We start from the raw sequence: 22,069 nt of genomic DNA, 5'->3' as shown, positions 1-22,069 counted from the left end.
ATCAGCTCAGAGGGGAGAAAGGGAGGACCCTTTTGCTGGGTTCTGAAAATGCAGCTTGGCAAAAGCCCCCCATCTGTGCTGAACCCAGCCCCAGGGAAGGCTTTGTGGCACCTTCATCTTGTACTGGACCCTTAAGCATGACATGCCGTAGCCATCGCTTTCTAGTAAATGTATTGCAGCACTCGTTTCACTCAAGCTGTGCAAGAAAGAGTGGGGGGTGAAGGGCAGGTGCTGGGAGGAGGAGGCTGAGCACTTTCAGGGCAGTCCTGGGCTGGTTCCTTCCAGAGCAGCTACTTTGAACCTCAGGGATTCTGTTTACATGGAAGCTGGATTCTCCCTCAATGCCATAAAAGGCCTTCAGCTGGCAGCAAGCATAATTAACACAAGCAGTGGGCTTTTTAATTAAGTCAGTACTGATGATTAAGTGAGGCACCTTCTACTCTGATGAAGGGGTATGTCAGTGTAATGGACACCTGTCCCTCACCCAGGAGCTGTGGCACAAAAGCTCCCCATTTGCTGGCCCAAAACCAGCCCCTGCCATTGGGCAAAGCCCAGAACTGCTGCAGCCTGACCCTGCCCTCTCTGCTCTTCCTAGTCTGGGTCAGGCCCCCCCTGAAGAGAGACACCCCCTAACCAAGAAGCCACTGTTTACAATTTAAGTGAATATAGAAGTATTTTATTGAACATTCAAACTTCATTAAGACATGTGCAATATGGCAAATTTACTGGGTTTAACCCTAACTAAGACAATAGTATGATTGCTTGCTTGCTGGGGCGTAGCAACAGGGTCCAGATCACACTTACCACTAATTAAATACTTTATTGAATAAATACATATGAAACAAAAATGCATTTTAATGCTCTTATAAAAGTTTAGAGATTTTGAAAGGCCTTTCCAATTCAATCTGAAGAGTAAGTACATACAATAAAGGAAGGTAGGCTAGTTTAACATAATTGGCTGACTTTATACAGCACTTATATCTTTTAGTCCATAAGTAAATTATTAAATGATAAAGAACATCTAATACAACCACTTCTATGGAACTAGGAAATAAATTTCTAATAAAGAAAAAATTTACAGACCCCATGACTTTCCACCCAACCCCAACAGTCTAACCCTAAAGTGGATAAAGCCAGTGGCTTCCCCCACAAGAGCTCACGACAAAAGTCGCTTCGCTTATCAAAAATCTGTATTTCTGATCCGTTATGAGCATTGAGACAAGATTCAATATATCCCCAAAGAAAGAAGCACAATGCGCGTTGTGAATCGCCTATTCAGCAACAGCGAGCACTGCATTCACAACCACCTCATCCCAGGGATTAAATAAGATCAGCCACATTCATCGGCATCTCCTCCACCGTGGTATTGTAGAAAGTCTCAATGTCTCGCAGGATCCTCTTGTCCTCTTCAGTGACAAAGTTGATAGCCACGCCTTTTCTGCCAAAGCGACCACCCCGGCCAATTCTGCACGGAGAGAACACACATTTACACACCAGTTAACTACTCCAGTCTGCTCCAAACCCCTCATTAGCTGCTGCTGCTCTTTTAGCTGCCACTGGCCAGTTTGCGCTGCATTTACGGGACCAGCTGCTACCAAAGCCCTGTCTGATCACGAGAAACTAGCGGTTAGTGCCGGCAGTACAGAGGTGTCCATCCTACGGAGGGTAGCAGAGCAGAAAGGTTACTCTTGGCTGCAAAACAAGAGCTGTATTTACCAGTTGGTACTGCAGTATGAAGCCCTGGCCCCAGCCCCCTCCCCAGCACTTGCCTCCAGCCCCAAGCAGTGGCCTACAGACAAGCTGCTGTTCAGGAGTCCAACTGTTGCCAAGTTAATCCAATTACATCCACTAACATGGAACAGCACACCCAACTTGGGAAGTTTAATCAACATAACTGTTTCCAGTGGGAAAACTTAGGGTTTTGCCTTTTTTTTAAAAAAAAAAAAAAACAAACCAGCAAAATCCAAGCTACATGTTCCTGCGTAAGCCCACGTCAGTCACTAACGCACCACAGTACAGTGACACCCACCAGCCGCTCCACCACCCTGCGGCCTGCAGGGTACAGCACCCCGGCAGCAAGAGCTACATACACAAACACGGCTCACAGAACTTGGGGAATAATCATGACAAAAGAAATATATAAATACCGACTCGCTCTTTATTCAAACTGTGCCGCTTACGAATCCACGTCCTAAATTACGTCAACGCCGTTTCTGAGCACCATCTTGTGTCATCAACTGCTGCTACCGATTCCTGTATTTTTTTACATCAAGTAACAAAGCACAGTTTACTTAAATTTAGGGACAGTCACTAGAAGTAGTTACTTAAACCTAGGGAAACACCTCACATGGCCACCACAGATACACACCACAGGTCAGAACCCCCCGGGAGGAAGCCCTGAGCCCAGCTGGGCCTCCTGGGAGGCAGCTGTCCCACACTCCTACACAACCGGTCTGCCAGGAGCACCAAGCTCTGAGCACCGAGCAGCAGCAACGGGGATTAGCCAGGGGCTACAGGTCCAGACACTGTGCCAGCATCAGCTGTCATTGCCCTCCACAGCCTGCATGACAAACTGGCCCCTCGGTAGCCAGTGGCTTCCCCAGCCCTCAGCAATGACTGACCGATTGCCAGCACTCGGCTCCGCACACATCTAAGTTTTCCCACTGCTTTATTGTCCAACAGTCCTGCTACTCCCGAGCCAGGGCTTGTTTAAAGCCAAACCCCAAGCAGTGCATTTCCTGCACGAATGGATGCGTAAAGTCCTGCTATTGGTACGGGCTAAAGGGAGGAAGAGGCGAGGTTCTGTGCCGATTTCTGCAGGATGTAGCACGCAGTGCAGCACGGCCAGCAGGGGACAGAGCCAACTCACCTGTGAATATAGTTCTCACGATTGGTCGGCAGGTCATAATTTATAACCAGGGACACTTGCTGCACATCAATGCCACGAGCCTGAAAAGCAATGCGGAGTCTTCAGTGCAAGTCACAGGCTTTAGGTTAAATTTTTTACCCCATGTTTTTGTCGACCACAAGGTTAGTGATGAACTACAACTGTGTAGTCCATAGTGGAACGCAGTCTTTACTCTTCCAAGAAGCTCCGAACAGCTCAGGCTACAAGAACCTTCACTGAATGATGAAGCTTTTGGCACCAGATTTAAACAAATGTGTTCGGTTTAAGAAAACACTCACCAGCAAGTCAGTGGTGATCAGGACACGGCTCGATCCTGACCTGAACTCCCTCATGATAACATCCCGCTCCTTCTGGTCCATGTCACCATGCTGGAGAGGTAAAAAGTTCCAATTACTACAGTTCCAATACTCCAGATGGGAATATGCTTTAAAAAACAAAGTGATGTTTGAAACCCAGCGTCCCTACCTGCCGTGGGGACAAAGCAGGTAGGGATAGAAGGAAGCAGTTTTCTTTAAGCAGGGGGAACGATAATACAGCACCGCACAGCTATATTATAACTTTCCTGCTTCGCGCTCTAGTGTAGCTCATTACAGTTTTTCAGGTGTACGTGGCATTTAAGAAGTAACATGGAAGTACCAATTCTTACCAGAGCTGAGACTGTGAAGTCCCTGGCGTGCATTTTCTCTGTAAGCCAGTCTACTTTTCTCCTTGTATTCAGGAAAATAACAGCCTGAGTAATGGTCAGTGTCTCATACAGATCACAGAGAGTATCCAGCTTCCACTCCTGAACAAACGAAGGAGATGAGGAAATGCATCACCCCACCGACAGTTCAGTCCATAACAAGAATCCCGAACAAGGAATAAAATCCTAGAGCACCAACCAATTAAGCATGCTCTAGTGTGCAATTGTATTCAGTGGGACTCGAGAAGTGGGAACAAGGCACCAAGCAAAGTTTCTGCATCATCTGTTGCACCAAATCTTAAGACACAGGACACTGGACATTAAGAAAGAGGTCCACCCTAGTCAGTTTTGATCCAGTGCATGCATTTTCTTCTTCTTGCGTGTACTCTGCTAGCATTATTACAGAGCCCAAAGCTCAGCCTTGGTTTCTGCAATTTTAGCACAGTGCTTTTAACAAGAAGGTAAGAGAATTTAACTCGTCCTGCAAAGCAAGTACAGCCGGTACCAACCTCTCTTTCAACATTGATGTAGAACTGCTTGATACCCTCCAGGGTCAGTTCTTCCTTCTTCACCAGAATCCGTATGGGATCTCTCATGAACTTTTTGGTCACTTCCAAGACATCCATTGGCATCGTAGCCGACAGCAGCACAACCTAGAATGCGTTACTCAGTGTTAGCACACGCCTGGGACACCAGACAACTCAGCAGTTCTCTGCTACGCTGCAACCAAACCTGCAGCCATCAATTTTGTGATGTGAAAGGTTTTTTTACCTGGATGTTTGTGCTTAATTTTTGAAAGATCTCATAAATCTGATCCTTAAATCCACGGCTCAACATTTCATCAGCTTCATCCAGAACAAACATTTTGATCCATTTAGGTGCTATTAAAAAACAAGAAAAAGGACTATGTCACAAAGTTTCAGAAACACACTAGATACTTTTATTAATGTCACTCTCCTTTAGGACTAAGCTTTCCAGTACACTCTCTATAATGACAGCAAATTCACAACTTAAGCTCTTGCTGGGTCTGAAAGATATATTGGAAATTTGTTATCAAGAGCAAAATTAAATTGGTACTTACACAGGTAGCGTCTGTTTAACATATCAAACACACGCCCTGGAGTTCCAACCACAATGTGCGGAGCCTCAGCCTGAAGCTTTTGCATCTCATTGCGAACATTTGTGCCACCAATACAAGCGTGGCATGTTGCTCCCATATAGTCTCCAAGGGCCAGAATTACCTTTTGAATCTAAAATAAAAGCCTTCCATTAGTATTAGTACCTGATGAAGATTAAGCCCCATTACCTCTGGTGCTTATGGACTTTGGAAGCTAACACAGCAAACAAGGATTACGCCGCTCTAATGGCTAGAGAGTTGCTATGTGCAATAACTGGTTATTATTTATGTGGTTCAACTAGAAAAGCTTAAGTCAGAGGAGTATTTAAGTTAAATTTTTTGTCCTTACTAGTTGAACTAGCTGAAGTGACCACCATGCATCTACTATGAAGTTAAAAAGCAGAGCTTCCAGAAAGGAACTCAAGTTTTGGGCTGTTAAGGCCCACACGTTAAACATTTGCGGAAAGTTCACAGAAGAGCGTACTTGTACAGTGCCATATTGCCAGGCTTTGAAACAAGTCTCACCTCACCGACGTCTTCAGATTAGAACTAAGGCTAAACACTCTGATCAGAGGTTCCAGTTCCACTGATCTGCTTTTTTTATTTGATTTTACACTTCTTTCCTGTCTGATTTGGTATTTTTACCTTTACCATCAAGAATAATCTTCACTATAGCCTGGCACCTCAGTATATTTTAATTGAAAAAGACAGGAATCTGTATAAAAATTAAGTATACTCTAAGGTTTTGTTAAACACCCCCACTTAGTAAAACAATACCAAGCCCTGAAGGTGAAGTAGACATGCCAGAACATTCAGCCAGGAAAACATCACAGAAATACAAAAACAACGAAGTGACCACATGCGCACTGCAGTTTTCATGTTGCACAACTGCACGCAAGTTCAAATGGCTTCCAAAAAGTACATTTTGTTTCCACTCAGAACACTGTGCTTTAATAACAGATCTTGTATTTTTTTTCTGCTGAAGATGCTCCCTCAGAACTGTACCCAGCACAGCTGCTGGCTCCTGCAGCCCTGCCCCAGTACACCCTGCACGGGCATCAACTCAACTGGTCAAGCAGGCAGAGAACTTGTGGGCCAGAAGCCAGTTTATATCCCCCATTACTCAACACAAAGAGGGTTCTGAATGGATATTAGTTACAGCCCCTTAAGAAGTCTGTTTATTGTCTCACAGTTGTGAAACCTGAAACCTATGCAACACACAAGCAGCTTTTTTTTTTTTAACTACACTATCAATACCTGTTGAGCCAGTTCTCTGGTAGGGGCCAATACTAGTGCTTGGGTCTCCTTGAGATCAATCTCCAACTGCTGCAGGATGGAAATAGCAAATGTGGCTGTCTTGCCAGTCCCTGACTGAGCTTGAGCAATCACATCATACCCTAAAAAGAGTAGGATACACATTTACTGCTCCCACACAGGTCATTCATGTTTTTAGTTTTATTTTATTCTCTTTGAAAGAAGTGATCAGTATTAAGAGTTCTCTCCATTTCAGGTCAGTCCCGAAAGATGGTGTACCATCATATCACTTGTTCAATAAAGATTAAAAATTAGTATCATCGCATACTAATAAAATAGTGTACACATTTTACAGCACTTTCTTAATTATCCCATGTTGATATCAACAAGCGAATCACGTACATACCTTTGATGCATGGAATAATAGCTCTCTGCTGAATAGCTGAAGGCTTCTCAAAACCATAAGCATAAATGCCCCTTAAAAGGGATTCTTTTAAATTCATATCATCAAAATTGTCAACAATCTCATTCCAATTGCTCTGTAATAAAGAAAAAAAACCAGAAATTATTAAATCCAACACCTATCTCCACCAGCGATTACAGTCTCAAGTTAGTTCCCGTGTGCTCACCTCAATGACACCATCGGGGTCCATTCCCTCTGGGCCGCCATGGTCTCTGCGGGAAAGAGAACAAGCCGTTAGCACGGCAGCCGCTCACAGGCAGAGGCGAGCTGACGCCTTGGCTGCCAAAACCCCCGTCTGGAACCCCCGACACATCATCCCAGCAGGTGCTTTGGTATTTTGCCAACGGAGAGACTCCCACCCCCTCCCCAGGGGCCCGGGTGCCGCTAACCCAAGTCCTCCGCTCTCAATGCGACAGAAGATGGTTCAAGCCTTTCAGCCGCAGCGAAGAAAAACCCACCGCAAAAACACGGCTCAATCCCGGGCAAACAGAAGAAAAAAAAAACAAACCAAAAAAAACCATCCGGCAAGCGGAGGCCCGCCACGTCCCGCTGATGGAGGAGCTGTGCCGCAGGCGGGGCTGCGCGCTCCGGGCCGACTCAGCCGCAGCGCCGGGGGGGGTGTGTGTGTGAGGGGTGGGGGCGGCGGAGGGGGCGGCCGCCTCCCGGCTGCGCTGCGGCTTCCCCCCCCCAGCCCCGCCCTGCGCCGCGCAACTCTCGCGAGAGCTCCACCCCTGGGATTGCGCAAATGGCGGGCGGCGCGCAGGCGGAGGAAGGCGCCGGGCGAGCGCCCGGGGGCCGCGCCCCTCCCCCCCGAAAAAAATGGTCTCGCCCTCAGCCGGGCCCCCACAGCCGGGGCGAACCAACGGCAGGACCGGGAGGGGGGACCCGGGCGGGGAAGGAGAAGCAAAGAGATTTTAAGGAAAAAAAAAAAGTCCCGAACGAGGCGTTTAAACATGTTAATTTCAACTCAGCGCGGCGGGTACGGCGAAATTAAAAAAATCCCTTTTTCAGGAGTGGGGATTGTTAAAGAAAATCAGCGATGAAAAAACGAGCCCCGAGAAACAGAACTAAATCCCCACCGAACAGCGAGGAAGGGAGAGACAGTAGCGAAACGTCTAGAAGCGGGAGGGGCCGGGGCGGCAGGCGCCGTCTAACTGCAGCGCCCAGCCGCCCCCAGAGCGCCGTCTCGAGCGCGCAGGCAGCCCCGCACACACGGCCCCGCTTCTCGCCCTCTCCCCGGCCGCCCCCGCCCAGCCTCCCAAGCCCCCTTCCGGGGAAAGGGCCCGGGGCCTCGGCATGCCGCGCCATACCTGCTATAATCCGCGGAGCCGCCTGACATGTTCCGAACACCAGCTCTGTCCTCAACTGAAAAGGCAAAGCCTCCGCGGCGCCCGCTTTATATACCCGCCCCGCTGCCGGACTCGTTTCGCCCGTCTCTGCGCATGGATATACACCTCACGCCACAGCGAAAAAAGCACGAATCCCCTCGGATTGAGCCCCCTTCCCAAGAGACTCCCCTCACCTCACTGCCTGAGGTACTCCGAAGGGGGTGTCTGGGCCGCTTGGGCCACGAGCTCAGGGGAATCTGGAACTACTTTTCCCTCCCTCAGGCGCGGAAGGATATTGCACCATTGACGGCGTGACAGCGACTCGCTCCTTCCTCCCGCTCGCCCCCCCCCTCTCCTGCGTACGGGGTTTCCTGCCCCGGCCCCTGCTGCAGCGCCGGGGAGGGGGAGTGAGGGGCGGCGGGAAGGGGCGAGGGCGGCCCGGGCGTGGCGGGGGGCAGCCGTGCTGAGGCGGACACCGAGCGGGCCATGCGGCGGCAGCCGCGGGGGGACAGAGCAGCTCCCTGTCATGGCTGAGTTTCCCCCGCCATGTCGGTTATTTTTAAAGCCCTGGAGTGGGGGGTGACAGAGCAGAGCGGGTTTGTGAGGCGGAGGGAGGCGGCTCCTGGGCTGCGGGGCTCGTCCCCTCTTCCCCGCACACAGAAATGGCTCCCCCTCCTCTTCCTCCTCCCTGCTAGACAAAAATGTACCCCGAATTCTCCCTTCTCGCCTTCTGATGAGGGGCAGTCCCGGTTGGGGGGGGCAGCGCTGGGTGGCGGGGAGCGCGGCCGGAGGGGCTGCGAGGTGAGGTGAGGTGAGGGGGGAAGATGGCGGCGCCTGAGGGGACTGGGGGCGGCCTCGGCTCCCCGCGGCCCCTCTGGGCCCCAGCCCGGGGGGTTTGTGGGGATACCGGGCTGAATCGTGGGGATTTGTCAGGGGGTGTTGAAGGTGGATAATTGCTAATGGGGGTGAGGGCGGGTTTGGGGAGTATCTGTGAGAGACGGGCAGGACGGCCCTCGGGGCGCTGCTGAAAACGCGGTGCTGTGACAATGCTGCAGTTGGTAGTGTAGCGGTGTCCGCGGAAAAAATCCGTCAAGGCTGATTTAAAGGTTAGTGCGATCCCAAGTAAAGCAGTATGGAAGATGTTAGTGTGCAAACCAATTCACTGAAACGATCGGTGATTGTGCCCGTTGCTTTCATAATGTAGAAAAAAACGTCAATCATTTTAATGCTCTTCTCAGGTTTTATAACAATCCGTTCATCAATATTTTTTCTGTAGGCAAATAATATGAATTGTAAGCAATAATTTGTGCCCACTTTAATGGGTTTATGTGTGTCACTTCTCAGACTTGTTTCCATAGTGATTATATATGAACAAATGTAGGCAGTGCCTGAAAAACTCGACCCTTTACTCATCTAGAATACTGTAAATTGTCTAGAACCATCTAGAATATCTGTAAAGGGAATCTGAGAGAGACTAGATGTACATTAGCTCTGCCTATGGTAGCATCTGCTGGGGCAATATTACCTGTGGAGATAATGCAACACTTATGAATAGCCTATCTAAATTATATAAATGCAGCTTCTCTCTCAACCCACCCTAATGCTCTCAAGTTTTGTCCACCCATGCTGGGCAGAAAATACTGAAGATGCTTCTTGTGTTCACAATTTAGACGTATAACAATAACTGGTGGCCTTTTGAAATGACTGATAGTCTGAGCCATGGACCCATATACCTCTGCTTGTACAAGAAACAGGATGGACAGAAGAAAGAACATGAACACGGGTTCGCCTGGCACCACTAGGTTTACCATTAAAAATGACTTTGGATCTAGAAATAATACTATGGAATATTTGTTTTTATTAAGGAACCTGAACATTTTTTAAGAAAGCTGTAAAATGTATATACTTTTTATTTAAGTATTGCAATTAGGCCTTAGTATATTTGCAAACCTGAGTGGAAGAAGTTTCTTGACGTGTGAATTTCAGGAAGGTAAGCCATCATTTTCCACAGACTTTAAATGTCTTTTTAAAAAACAGTTATGATCTCAGAAACAAGTATCTAGTTTATCTTCTCCTGTAAAGAAATTAGTGTCATTTCAGATTACCTGTGTATTCAGACAACTTTGAAAGTTCACGTTTGACAAAAGTAGTTAACTAACAAGGCTTTCCAAGCTTGCTTTGGGGACAGTTATAGGAGAAACTGTTTCTGTTGCTCTAACTTTGTGCAAGTCTAGTTTTACTCCGCTTGACCAAACTTCATGATGTTCAAAAAAAAAACCCCCCAAAAACCCACAACCCCCCAAAAAACCCTCAGAAAATGTTTTTTGACTATTAACTTCAATCAATAGACAATTTTTAAAATTGTTTTTGTTATTTACTGTCTGTAGTAAGGGCATCTGTGAGTCTCTTAGTCAGATGCCAAGATTTCTTTATGCAGACATGAGGCAACTATGGAGCGAAATAGTGTTACCTGCACCACAGAGCTCCTGATCACTAGCCTTTATAGAGGAGCTTGAAACTTCCATGTCTCGGAGGATTTTGTTCATCTGTGGTTTACTTGATGCTGGAATATAAAGAGAAGTCTGTGGGTGTATTGGTATCTCCTGTCACGTGGTCGTGGCAGAGTTTGACAAATCTGATTAAGTTGGCTGTGTTATTTGCTCTGGTTCATCGGTATTTTAATCCACCGCTATAAAATCAGATAGTCCCCAGTCAGGTGACCTCTCATCAGATGCTCAGTATTTGCCTTAAGTGTTGTAGACTGGAACTATGAAATTATGTTTTAAGAAACAAATTGTCAGTTCCCATTTTAAAGAAATTTGTGTGGATGTTCCAGACCAAGGGATATGAGTAAAGGAATCTAGCCTTCCCCCCGGTGAAAACCATTGTCTTGTTTCACCAAATGAAAAGAGGAAAGAAATTTTGTTTCATTAACTTGCGATAAGCAAAGAGTTGGAAACACTGAATCAGTCCTCCCTTTTTGTGAAACAAGATAGCAGAAATCTAGGATCTGCATCCTAGTAATGACCCCAGCTGTAGCAGCGGAAGAACTTTTGACATTTTGTACTCTAAAACCTGTGTACCTGAATACAGTGTTTGAGAAGTATCTCTTTGGTTAGTACGGCAGACAGCCGTACAGTACGGCAAACAGCCATTTCATTTGTGATCTCCTATCCAGTTTGTGTATTTTTAGACTGGTGGTAGCTGTGCTCTGCCTGGGATTATTTGTGTTCTGAACACGAAGCATCATAGTGAGAAGTATGGAAAGGTCAGGTTTTGTTACTGACAAAATCTTGGATTGAACCTGGGATTTGTTATACCCCCCTGACTTGAAGTCTTACTAAACTTTCTGCATCAGTCTCACCTGAAAACTTGCTCCTTGAGGGCCAGGTTCATGTTATCATGAGGCAGAAGAGATACCAAAAAGATACTAAATAATGTGTCTGTGCTACTAAAGATGGGATCCATGGCCACATTTATACGTGCACACTATATACTTCAGTAGATGTCACCCCAAAAGGCAATCCTAGTGAATCATGAGCTCTTTAGTGAGCGTGAACATAATTATACATTTATTAACAGGGGGTAACAGATGGACTAGCTGGTTTAGCAGCTGGGTTTCTAGTCATTATTCATGCAGATTGAAGTAAAGAATGATGTATCTAAAGAAAGCAGTAGGAGCTGCCACCTCCTGGAACTGAGCTCTGGTTGAGCAGTCCCTGCTCATCAATGTTCTGGCAAAGGCAATCTCACAGTTTGCATTAGGAAATTGCAGAAATCTCCTTTTAGAAATCTCATACCATGATTTGAATTTACCATGAAACTGTCACGTACTTCATGGGAAACCTGGAAGATCCCGAGTGCCTCTCCTGCATTTGCAAGTCTGATGCTAGAGTGCATACTGTGTATTATTCGAATGCCAGAACTAGCAGGGCAAAGAAAGTACTTGTAAACAGACAGAGTTTATTCATAGTAGGTCACGTTAAGGATCAAGATGATTTGTTAGGGTGTTATTAGCAAGAAGTAATGTTTTTCAGTTCATCGTTCCCAAAGGATCCTGCCTAAACAAAAGCATGCTTCCTCGGATGTAGGAGTGGATAGGCAAGATTCTGGAAAATCTCCAGGGCAGAGGGAAAGTCCAAATTCCAAGAGTCCCATGCTTGTTATTTAAATGCAGTCACAGGGTTTCTTTAATGCTAACTTATGCCTTTTTTTGGTCATTCCACTGCAATTATAACCTAAACAAGCTAAATAATAAGAATTTATAAGATGCAGTGTTTTTAATGCACTCGGAAAGCTTGCTTTGTATTCTTTGGTATCTCAGTGCAATTTGAAATCCACGTTATGGTGACTTTAGTACATTAGGCTGCTAGGCTTGCTTAGTCATCCTTTTTTAAAGTTATTTTACAAATTTGTTATGCTTTGACAGATATTTCTACTCTTTGTAACTGTAATCAAACTTGTGTTGTGAAATGTCAGCGATGTCCTCGTCGAGTGAATGGAAAGTACATCCAAACACAGAAATTCCTATCCCAGTCAAAGTTTTGTCTCACTGAATAGTTGTGCACTAGGCCAATAGGGAACATTTTCCAAAACGCTTACATGATTTAGGAGCCAAGCAATATAGAAAGCCAGTGGGATTTAAGCTGCTTTGGTTAATTAAATTGTCCCACAGGCTCGGTCTATTCAGGATACTCAGCCTTGCGCAGAGGATGTAGGGAGGGTAGGACCTCTGCTGACCAGCTGACTCACTGCTCTGAAGTGTGTGCGTGGGGCTGTGGGGCTTGTGCTCCCCCACACCTTGGAGAATACACGTCTCCAAGGTGTGCTCCTGCTTCACTTTTGCATCGCTTTGTTTCTTAGCCAAAGCTCTTATTGCCAGTAAGATTTCTTTTTTTCTTGATGATATTAATTTGTTCAGCTGTTAAAGACTAATTTACTTGTTTTTTAAAGAAAGGGCAAAGTTGCGTGAATTACATACTTCAGGTTACTCATCCATTAATTCATTTCCTCGTCAAGTTTGGAGTTTAAATTCATACTTGTAGCGACCTTAGTGCCTTCAGAGGTCTGAAGTTATCCGTTACATGTTTCTTATTCTGCAATAATGAAGTTCTCTATGAATTTTTAAGAAAGATGGTTTCTCCTTTATACAGTGGGAAAGTTCTTGTAACCTGCTGCTGGAAGGAAGCAGCAGAAATGTTCTGGGGCCTCAGAGAAACCTGGGATTCTCAGCCCTGTCTCAGAGGGTCAAAAATCTAGAGAACTAAGGGAAGATAAATACTTCTTATTTTTATAATAGATAGATATAGTTTCATCCAGTGGCCTTTGAACTTGTGAAAAGTTCCCCATTTCCTTCAGTTAGCATTACATTGGGCTTCTAATAAAAAACTAGTGTTAACTTTAGAAAATTTTAATTTTAGAAGTAGTATGTAAATTACTGATAATTCTTTAAATGAGTATAAAGTAACAAAACTATCATATGGGATCACTTATGGTGGTCTTGTGATTTTAGTAACTATTCTGGTAAGAGAAGAATGTTGGCACAATAAAATCCCAACCCAAATACTTGAAACAGAAATATTTTTGTTTCTATGATTTTCTTACCCATTCAGTCCTCTGGATGCTATAAAACTTGATAGTCATACTTTTACGTCTCAAATGTTTTCCTTGATTGAGGAATTTGATTCTTTCGTGCAGTTTTTAAGGCTTGTAGTCGGGCCCAGGACATGGCGTCATCTTAGCTCTCTTCTCTGTTGTGTTAAAGACTCCTAGTGTGACCACAGTTATGTAATTTTAGCACTAAAATTGAACAGATGATATTTGTTAGAGACTTGCCATCGACTTTTATTGGAATGAGAGCTTTCTCTGCACTTCAGTTTTCTCCTCTGTAGACTGGGGGTGATAGTATTTGCCTCAGAGGTTACATGTGGGCAAATGCTTGAGAAACATGGACACCAGTAATGGTAGGAGGCTTAGAAGTCTTTGATAGAAGTTACATGCATACTTTCAGGGTAGAGCTTGTTCTTTCTATGACAAATGTAAAGAAAGCTAGAGAGATTAAGCAGCTGGCAGCTGCTGATAACACCCTGACAGAGTACTGTGGTTGCATTTATTAAGTCAATTGGAAGACTTCTGCACTACCATGAAATAGTGTATGTCATATATTTCTGTGAGACAGTCTGCGAAGAATGTTTTTTTCCAATTCTGAAAGAAAGGTAAATATGAGCCTATGAGCTTACGCATTCTTCTGAACAAAACATTTTTCCTTCTGATATTGGTTAACCGTCTATAGGAGTTATTTAGTCTCGTGGTTATTCAATTTGGAATCCACTGATGATGCTTGAGGTTTTTAATTGCTGAGCTGATTTCAGTTGTTCAATTTTTGGCATAGCCACTACATGCAGGGCTATACTCTCTATTTCATTTTGAGTACCTTTCCTCATTGATAGAAAAAGTGAGTGTTATGTTCTTAGTAGGAGGAACTAATGCATGTGAACCAAGCCAAAATGAAAACACCAAAAAGGCCAAGCAGTTCTTTGATTTTACAGGGGTATATTCACAGGACCAGAGTTTGTGGTAAAGAAATAATAATCTCTATGTATGTATGTTGTAGATATGCTCACCTTGATAGGTGCCCTATGCCCTGACTGATGAGACCAAGTCATATGACTCTGTCCTGCCCCATCCAAATTGCACTTTCAGAGCTCAGAGTGAGCACACTGTGCTTTTCAGGGTTTATGTACAGTGCTATGAGTTATGAGGGCCCATCTTGCATTAGTGCCAACAAAGTGGCTAGGTTCTATCAACTGATTCAGCATTGCACAGAAAGCTTTGGTATGAGTGTCTTACAGGCCTTTATTGTCAGAATATTTAAAATGCATACCTCCCTGAACAGCAAGAGTGAGATATCACAGAAATTACTTCATTGTTCTTTAACAGAAGCTCCATATCCAGCCTTGTGTGTAAATTGAAGTCTCTTCCTCCTTCTCGAGCAGAGCATTTTAAACCTCCAAAATAGTATTTTGCAGTTTATAGAGCTTGTTACAACATGTAAATGTTAACAATAAAGATAAATACTTTGTCATTAATAAAATGAGCTATGTAGTCAGAAGTATTGCTTCAAGGTAAATCTGAATTTCTACAAACCGAAAGCTTTCCACTGAGCTTCACTTGTACAAAGATTGAGTCTATTCATTTCTGCAGGTAACTATAGCTCAGAATCCCTGAGTTATGTTTCTGTCACTGATACTGGCTTAATATGAAATTATAGACGAGTAGTTTCAGCTTTGTGTCCTTATTTCACCTGCCTGTGAAATGGAAATGTTAATCTCCTGTCTTTGAAGGATCTCTTAGATTGCAAACTGTTTAAGGTTGGGACTGATTGATCTATGTGCTATGCTTCAGCCTACAAAGCAGACAGTGCTGGGTGGGAAGCTGAGGTTCTACCTGGGTAAAAGCTTAAAAAATTAATCAGGATAAACATTTTGACTTGTTTAATCATTTTTTGTTTGTTTTGTTAATCCTTCTGAGATTTTTTGGATGAAAAAAGTAAATATTACAAGGCTTTTCTCTTTAACAGTGTTACAGATGCATGCTATTGTTATGACTGGGTCTGAAATATGTGCCTGTGGAGCTGAAGCCACCAGGTGAGCTGCTAAGAAACTGTCTTATAACTGTTCTTCCCTGTTGTTTGTGGGGGGCTTTTATTTTTAGTGTTGTGAAGCCTCTGTAGGCCAGTCCTTAGTCCCAATTATTTGTGCTTTATTCCATCCCAGAATGCTATTATATATTATTTTGTGTGCTAATTGAATACTGCCAGATGAGACAAAAATGAACATCTAAGATGCAGGAGAGTAGGGAATTAATTCTTTTCCTCTCAGGTTGCACCCAGGAGCAGCTGCCCACGTTTTCCCAGACTCCATTGACGCATGCAAGCGTGGACATCCGCTGATGGGAGCACAGGCGGGAGGCAGGTGATCACGTTATTTTAGCCAGGACTAACTGTGGCATTGCTTGTGCTAATCCAGGGCATGCACTGTAACGTGTCATGTCACAGCAATTGGCACTGGCCAGAAACCTTTGTTCTTTGCACAGCAGGAGACAGAAATGAGAGATCATACCGAGTTACAGGAAAATATTGATTCATTTATTGCATGCCTGTATTGAAAGTGATTAGATTTTTATAGATTGGCAATTTTTTGCAGTAAATAAATAAATATAAAATATATACCTCTATTCAAAGTAGTTTTATCTTGTGCCTAGGTACTTTAGTTAAGAGCTTCTGGTAATAATTGTTTCTGAGTCTTAAGGAGTTGTTTATTTGCTATCATATCCAACATTTACTTGTAGCTCATTCTTCTGGTTATTTTAAAAGTAGCAAAGTCAGGAAAATTCAAATTTCTAAGCAGGCTGTTACTATAGTATTCGGAAACCATCCAGTTACTGGTATTTTTTCTTTGCTTGCTCTGTAGCTTGTGTTACCGTTTCTAAATATATTCCGATATACACTTTTCCATGGGTTACAAGGCAACAAGATCTTGTATGACTTTTATTTCAGCAGGAATTTAACAAACTAACAGCTGTTTTCTTTTATGTATTATAACGAATAAAGACTCAGTCAAAGAATGACAACATACTTAGAGTTTCAGGACTTCATTTGGATGTAATATTTTGTGTATCTTAAGCTCAGAGGGGTTTTTTTTTCACATTTCTGGCCAAGAAAGCTGAGTATCACACAGATAATTTTGCAGTATATTACACAAAAAGAGTTCTCTGATTTCCTTTGCTATTATTCATTTGCATTACTAACATTCAGCTCTTCTGGGAATACAACTTTGCATACCCCTGGGAGCATGTTTTTTTCCTGAAATCATGTTGGCGTTTTGTTTGTTAATTCACATCACATCAGAATTGTCTTTACTAATCTACCGGGCAAACCAACTGTGCATCTTTCTGCAGAAGGGAAGAGAGGAAAGTGAGAACTGTAGAGGACTGCTGCCTCAGAGCTGCTGTTGCCATAGAGCTGCCAGGGAGGAACAAACTGCCGCATGGATTTCTGCTGCTGCTGAAGGTAAGATGAGGGCACAGCAAAGCCTGGGGAGGGGGAGGGGAGGGAGAGGAGGAAGAAAGTCCGTGTCCTTGCTGTCTAAAAAAGGAAATTCAGTTTCAGTGTTCATGAGCAGAACTGCCGGTGCAGAAGAACAAAGCTATTTCAGTTGTTTAGGGTAGCAAGAGTGATGAGCAAGCAAGGCAATCCCATGCTTTTGGGAGGAAATACTGCAAAGAAAGGAGGGAGAAGAAGAGTGACTTTAGAAAATACTCACTGCTGCTTCAAGATAGCTGCTTTTTTGATGTGGCTTTGGCATTAATATTGTTCCCCTGGGTAAAGACAACTGTGAAAGAACTCAGTAGGTAGATAAGCAAGAAAAAAAAAGTGCTGCTAAAAAAATTCAGCATAATCTTGAGCTGATTAATTCTGTCTGTATTAAAATGTGTCAATTGTTACGTTCAACTGTGCGGTGAAACCTTTCACAATACAAGTGAAATTATGGTTTTTGTGATAAGGTTGTTGGGATAAATTGATCTGTTATCAACCTTTCATCAATGATCTTTCATCTTTTATCTAAGTAGATGTCTTTTGAGTGAAAATGTATACTAAATAACTGAAAAGTAAATATTAGATACTCAAGCATGCTGATGACAGAACTGACATCAGACATTTTTCCTGTGGAATCTCTGTAATGGGGTGAGCTTTGTGGACTAAGACACTTCATGATCATTGCAGAATTGTCTGCAAAACACTCATCCAAAAGCTCCTGCTGCTGTTTCTGCATCTGTCTAGCATGTTCTATATTTCAGATTTTTACTGTTCTTCACCTGCTCCTTCTGTCAGTCTTTTGGCTCTTGCTGAGAGGACTGAATCCCCGTGCCCTGCACAGCAAAGCCAGCACACCTGCAATGTTTGCATAGCGGGGCCTTGAAGAGAATGAAACAATCTTTCGAGGCCGTGAAAACAATCAACTATGCTGATAATAGTACATTGATATTGCTTAACCGTCTGATTGCTGTATTATTGAGTGTTCTTGCGTAGAACAAGATAGTTCTTGTTATAGAACTATAGAACTATAGTCCTTCCTCACAATTTCTTGTTTTGTGCTTATCACCATTTATTAAATGGTGTTTGGCTATTTCTCCTGGAGTCTGTTTGAAGATTGGGTCAGAGTGAATTTCTCCTATAGCAGCCTGTTAGTTTGATAGGCAATCAGCAATTTAGGCTGTAAATAAATAAGAGTATATTAAGGAATCAGAATTTTCTTTTAGCATTACAGTCTCTCACTGTGAAATTTTTATTCTTTGAGATTATAGCACTTAGCTCATACTTTCCATTTCCCTGTAATGAATGGCACTGGGCGAGGTATATTGATCGTGAGTACATCAGTTGCCATTGCAAAGGTATCTCATAAGGAATTGGATGTGAAAGTGTGTTTTTACTAGTCAGATGCATTTTGTGATTCAGACTCATTAGCTGCAGACAGTTCTTCTGCAGTCTTCAGAACCATTCTTTTTATTTACTATAGAACCCAGTGCAGTCAGTGGTTGATGACATCCTGTTGAGATTTGCATGTGTCCCTTGAGCGAGCACATGAAGGTCAAGTCTTAATCCGTGACTGAGGCAACCCCTGGCAATATGAGTCAACAAGTTTTTTAGTCATCTTCTGCTCTGAACAATCGTTAGTATCTTGCTGGAGTAAATAATTGTGTTAGGACTGACTTCCACAGAGCATTAAGCACTGCATTTCAGAAGAGTTCGCTCAGCTTCTGGATCAAACTAATTTGGGTTTTCCACAGATCTGAGGTGGTTATTCAAACAAGTATGACTCTGCATAATAAACACCTCTGTGTAGAGTAACTGTTCAAGAAGAAATGGATGGTCCCTATGCAGACTAAAATTTTGTTGCCTTAGATAAATATTTAGTGGAAGGTTAGTGTTATAGTCTTAGATCAATTTTAGGTAGTTCTTCATTGACAAAAACAGGTAGCCAGAAGCACAGTGTTGTTAATTGACAGGTTATTCTCAGAAGTTTGCAAATAATATGTATGTTTATTGGTTCCAAATGATGGGGGCTAATATGTATCTAGAGGGAAAAGGAGAAGAGGTACAGTAGTGCTAATACAGAAATGTCGTGGCTGATGAACTGTGTCCAGTGCATGAAGTGGAGCGCAAATGCATTCATATCGATGCTATTCCTATGCTAGACTGTCAGCTACAAACAACAAATCTATCAACTTCCGTGAAAGTTTCAGAGTTGTCCTGGTTGTCTTATGGTAGAAAAGTAACTTAATCTGAAGCTAAGTGAAGCAGAGGAGTTGTTTGTAAATCTACTGACCAGTCCATACATTTGTACGGAACCCTGGAGAAAGAGGCAATCTTGTAGTTTATGCTTGTTTTTCCTGCTTCTTCCATCTGACTTATATTGTGGGCAGTGGTCAAAAGAACTAGAAAGTATGGCAAAGTGTTGCTCAAAACACCCTCATCTCTGTATTTGGGCCAGCAAAAAAGCTATTAAGACACTAGGGCTGCTGTGGTTAATGCCAGGACCTGTACCAATTCCCAAAATATCTCAAAATGTAAGAGCTATTTTGAGGGTTAATGCTGCCCGTAATTACCTTTTTCTGCTTGCAAGGAGGTGTTGCACTGCTCAATGTCCATCTCAGCCTTTTCCAAGTAGTGTCAGTTTTCTACACGATAGGCTTTGGCTGAGTGCTCTAAGGCCTGATGTTTAGAAATGCTGAGTACCTGCAATGTCGTTTAAAGTTAATGGGAGCACAGGCTTCTCAGCACAATTTAAAATCAGGCCTCTGTGCTCAAACAAGAGATTTTCATTTAGCAGTCACAAGACTGCTTAAGTGATCAGTCTGAATTCTAGATACCTTCTGGAACGGATTTTTTTTTTTTTTTTTTTTTTTTTTTTTACAAAGCATGTTGCCAATACTTGTTTGATTCCTGGGAAGTCGAGGTGTGTCCCATTATATCCCTTGATTTTTATTAATTTTGTGAGTATTGCTACTCTTTTAGTTAATATATAGCTGGTAGAACAGCAGGCACATATGAACAAAGAGAATTCAGCTATAATAGATTCACTTCTCTGTGATGTTTTATGGCATTAATCTTTTTTCGATTGGATTGAATGGCATGGAATTAACTTCTGCTGATGTGCTTAAGGGTTAGAATAAGAACTAAAACAATGTTCCTTTATTGTTTTAATTTCTTTACATGTATCTGGTGGATTTTTCAAGGTACTGAACTATAGTGTTTCGGGCATGTAGGTCAAAGTCTTTCTTTAAACATGCGGTAGGTCCCCCTGTTCTGTTGATGAGCACTATATTCCCCCCTTGAAATCAATAATCCTCCATTCTTGTCTACCCCAACTGTTGGAGTTTTTTGTAGTAATTTAAGTTTCAGTTAGAAATATGCCCTCCCTGGATCCAAGGTGCATCCTCATTCTTTCCCTGCCTTAATCAGTTTTTTGTTCACTGCCTTGGTTTTTGCTCACACAATTATTTTTTCATTTCAAGTAAAGAGGCCGGCTAGGGCTCCTGTAATAAGTACATCTAGTGAAAGACGAGAATGATCCACTGAATTTGTAAAATGACCTCTCATAAAAGATATTTTGTGATCAGGCTCTTTAGTTTTAAAACTAATATACTACTTTTGGCATGACTCTGGATTCTGTGGGGAATTCTGATTCTCTATGACTCACTTTGAAGTGAAACAGCAAGTAGTTTGCTGTGTGAAACCACTGGTTTAAATGCGTGATCTTCAAGTCACAGATCAGCACTGTCAGTAATTATGGCAGAAGAGAAAAGAATCGCTATCAGGTTTATAATCCCTGTTACTCCATACTGATAGGAGTTACTCCTTTGGGGCTTAAGTTTGGGTTCTCACTGAGCGGCAGGTTGAACCCAGTTCAGGATCAGCAGTAATACCAGTAGTCATTGTAGCAAGATGCCTTACCCAATTAGGAAAACCTTCACCCTTTCCTCCTTAAAGCAGCCTTCCTCTTCTTTTAGAATGCAGTAGAAACATGGTGTTCTTAATTACATTTTACCAAATGAACTTTAGTTACAGCTTAATTAAAACTGTGGAAGCTGAATTATACTAGCGTAATCTTGTAAACGCATCAGAATTAGGAGTTGTGTGAAAGTAGCTCATCACAGGACTGAAAATATCAATCCCCTCTCCTTTTTTTTTTTTCTTTCTTTTTCCTTCTTTCTTTCTTTTTCCTTCTTTCTTTCTTCCTTTTTTTCTTTCTTTTTCCTTTTTTTTTCTTTCTTTTTCCTTTTTTTTTCTTTCTTTTTCCTTTTTTTTTCCTTTTTTTTTTCCTTGAGAATTTGTATACCAGATTTGGTACAGCTCTGTCTGTATGACAATGACCATGCATTTCTAATTCTGTAGCTGCTTAGACCCATTTTATCTTCAGAGCCAATATTCCTAAATTTGGAGCAATTGTCTTGCTGGCTGAGAGACATGAGAAAACAAGGAAAGAAGTGGCTTCTTATGTCTTACCAAATACTGGTGTTCATCATTATTTCTCCCTGTTTTCTGCACATCTCTCCCATGGCTATTTGTACTATGTGAACATAGCATTAGAGGATGATTGGAATTGCTGAGTGTGATTAATAGGTCATTTCTGAATTATAGCAAAAATCCAATAGGTCATCCATAGTAAAGCTGAGGAATTTTTCATACATCAGTTAAAATACATCTTTTGTCTCGTTGTCACTGCTGGAATGAATGAGAGTTGAGAGCACGTTAAATCCAGACAGCTGCAGGATGGCCATCAGGTGGCTCTGGATCTCAGCAGTATCATGAACAGAGATTTAATTCAGACATATTTGCACGCCCCAGACTCCTAGTTCCAATTATCTGTATCAATAAGAATGCAATTTTTCTGGTGCAGGACTAGCTATTATTTTTTATGTTCATGAAATTACACGTAGAGCATTATTTATACATCTTGCTCATAATAAGTAACTGGCAAGCTTTTTATGCTCTTTTGATAGAGCTTAATATTTAAAACCGATTGCACAGATGTGGTCTTTTTAATCTACAGTGCTACTAACCCAGAAGAAACGCCGAGTATTATGCCTACTAAACCGTTCCTGGCAATTAGAAAACCCTAATTTGGAGATCGTAAAAACCCTGTGGCAAAATATCTGCCACCTGCTGGCCAAGGAGAAAAGTACTGGCTAAGCACCGCCGTGCTCTGCATAGAGCGCCCCAGCGGGATTCCGGCAATGGGAGAAACCGGTGATT

At 42.9% G+C, this 22,069-nt stretch overlaps 1 protein-coding gene and 3 non-coding genes across 5 annotated transcripts; all 4 read right to left on the bottom strand.

Annotated features, from left to right (window-relative positions):
* Window positions 1-654: 654 nt before the first annotated feature.
* Window positions 655-8,007, bottom strand: EIF4A2 (eukaryotic translation initiation factor 4A2). 2 transcript variants are annotated; one of them, XM_054206396.1, is made up of 11 exons: window positions 7,735-8,007; window positions 6,591-6,636; window positions 6,368-6,500; window positions 5,965-6,104; window positions 4,672-4,840; window positions 4,362-4,471; window positions 4,100-4,243; window positions 3,555-3,692; window positions 3,187-3,276; window positions 2,870-2,949; window positions 655-1,465 (listed from the first exon to the last, which is right to left on the bottom strand). In XM_054206396.1, exons 1-11 carry the CDS (start codon window positions 7,761-7,763, stop codon window positions 1,321-1,323), a joined length of 1,224 nt encoding a protein of 407 aa, XP_054062371.1. In that variant the 5' UTR covers window positions 7,764-8,007; the 3' UTR covers window positions 655-1,320. The 2 variants fall into 2 exon arrangements, with proteins under 2 accessions (XP_054062371.1, XP_054062372.1); XM_054206397.1 differs by lacking the exon at window positions 7,735-8,007 and adding an exon at window positions 6,933-6,955.
* Window positions 3,350-3,476, bottom strand: LOC128912193 (small nucleolar RNA SNORA63). Its single transcript, XR_008467518.1, has one exon. It is a non-coding gene; the product is annotated as a small nucleolar RNA SNORA63 (small nucleolar RNA).
* LOC128912206 (small nucleolar RNA SNORA81) lies at window positions 3,872-4,053 on the bottom strand. The gene has a single exon (XR_008467530.1). It is a non-coding gene; the product is annotated as a small nucleolar RNA SNORA81 (small nucleolar RNA).
* On the bottom strand, window positions 6,184-6,253 carry LOC128912208 (small nucleolar RNA SNORD2). Its single transcript, XR_008467532.1, has one exon. It is a non-coding gene; the product is annotated as a small nucleolar RNA SNORD2 (small nucleolar RNA).
* Window positions 8,008-22,069: the final 14,062 nt, after the last annotated feature.

The sequence above is a fragment of the Rissa tridactyla genome, chromosome 6 (genome assembly GCF_028500815.1).
Source record: "Rissa tridactyla isolate bRisTri1 chromosome 6, bRisTri1.patW.cur.20221130, whole genome shotgun sequence".
In the NCBI taxonomy this organism is placed as follows: Eukaryota; Metazoa; Chordata; class Aves; order Charadriiformes; family Laridae; genus Rissa; species Rissa tridactyla.
The sequence above is the reverse complement of the archived record's forward strand: the minus strand, read 5'-3'. Positions and strand labels throughout refer to the sequence as shown.

Bases quoted from the DNA above. Each gene is read 5' to 3' on its own strand.
- EIF4A2 (XM_054206396.1), bottom strand. From the start codon at position 7,763: ATGTCAGGCGGCTCCGCGGATTATAGCAG. The intron at 6,637-7,734 runs GTATGGCGCGGC...TCTTTCCCGCAG, and splicing joins GGCTCCGCGGATTATAGCAG to AGACCATGGCGGCCCAGAGG. The intron at 4,841-5,964 runs GTATTGATAGTG...CTTTTATTTTAG, and splicing joins CCAGAGAACTGGCTCAACAG to ATTCAAAAGGTAATTCTGGC.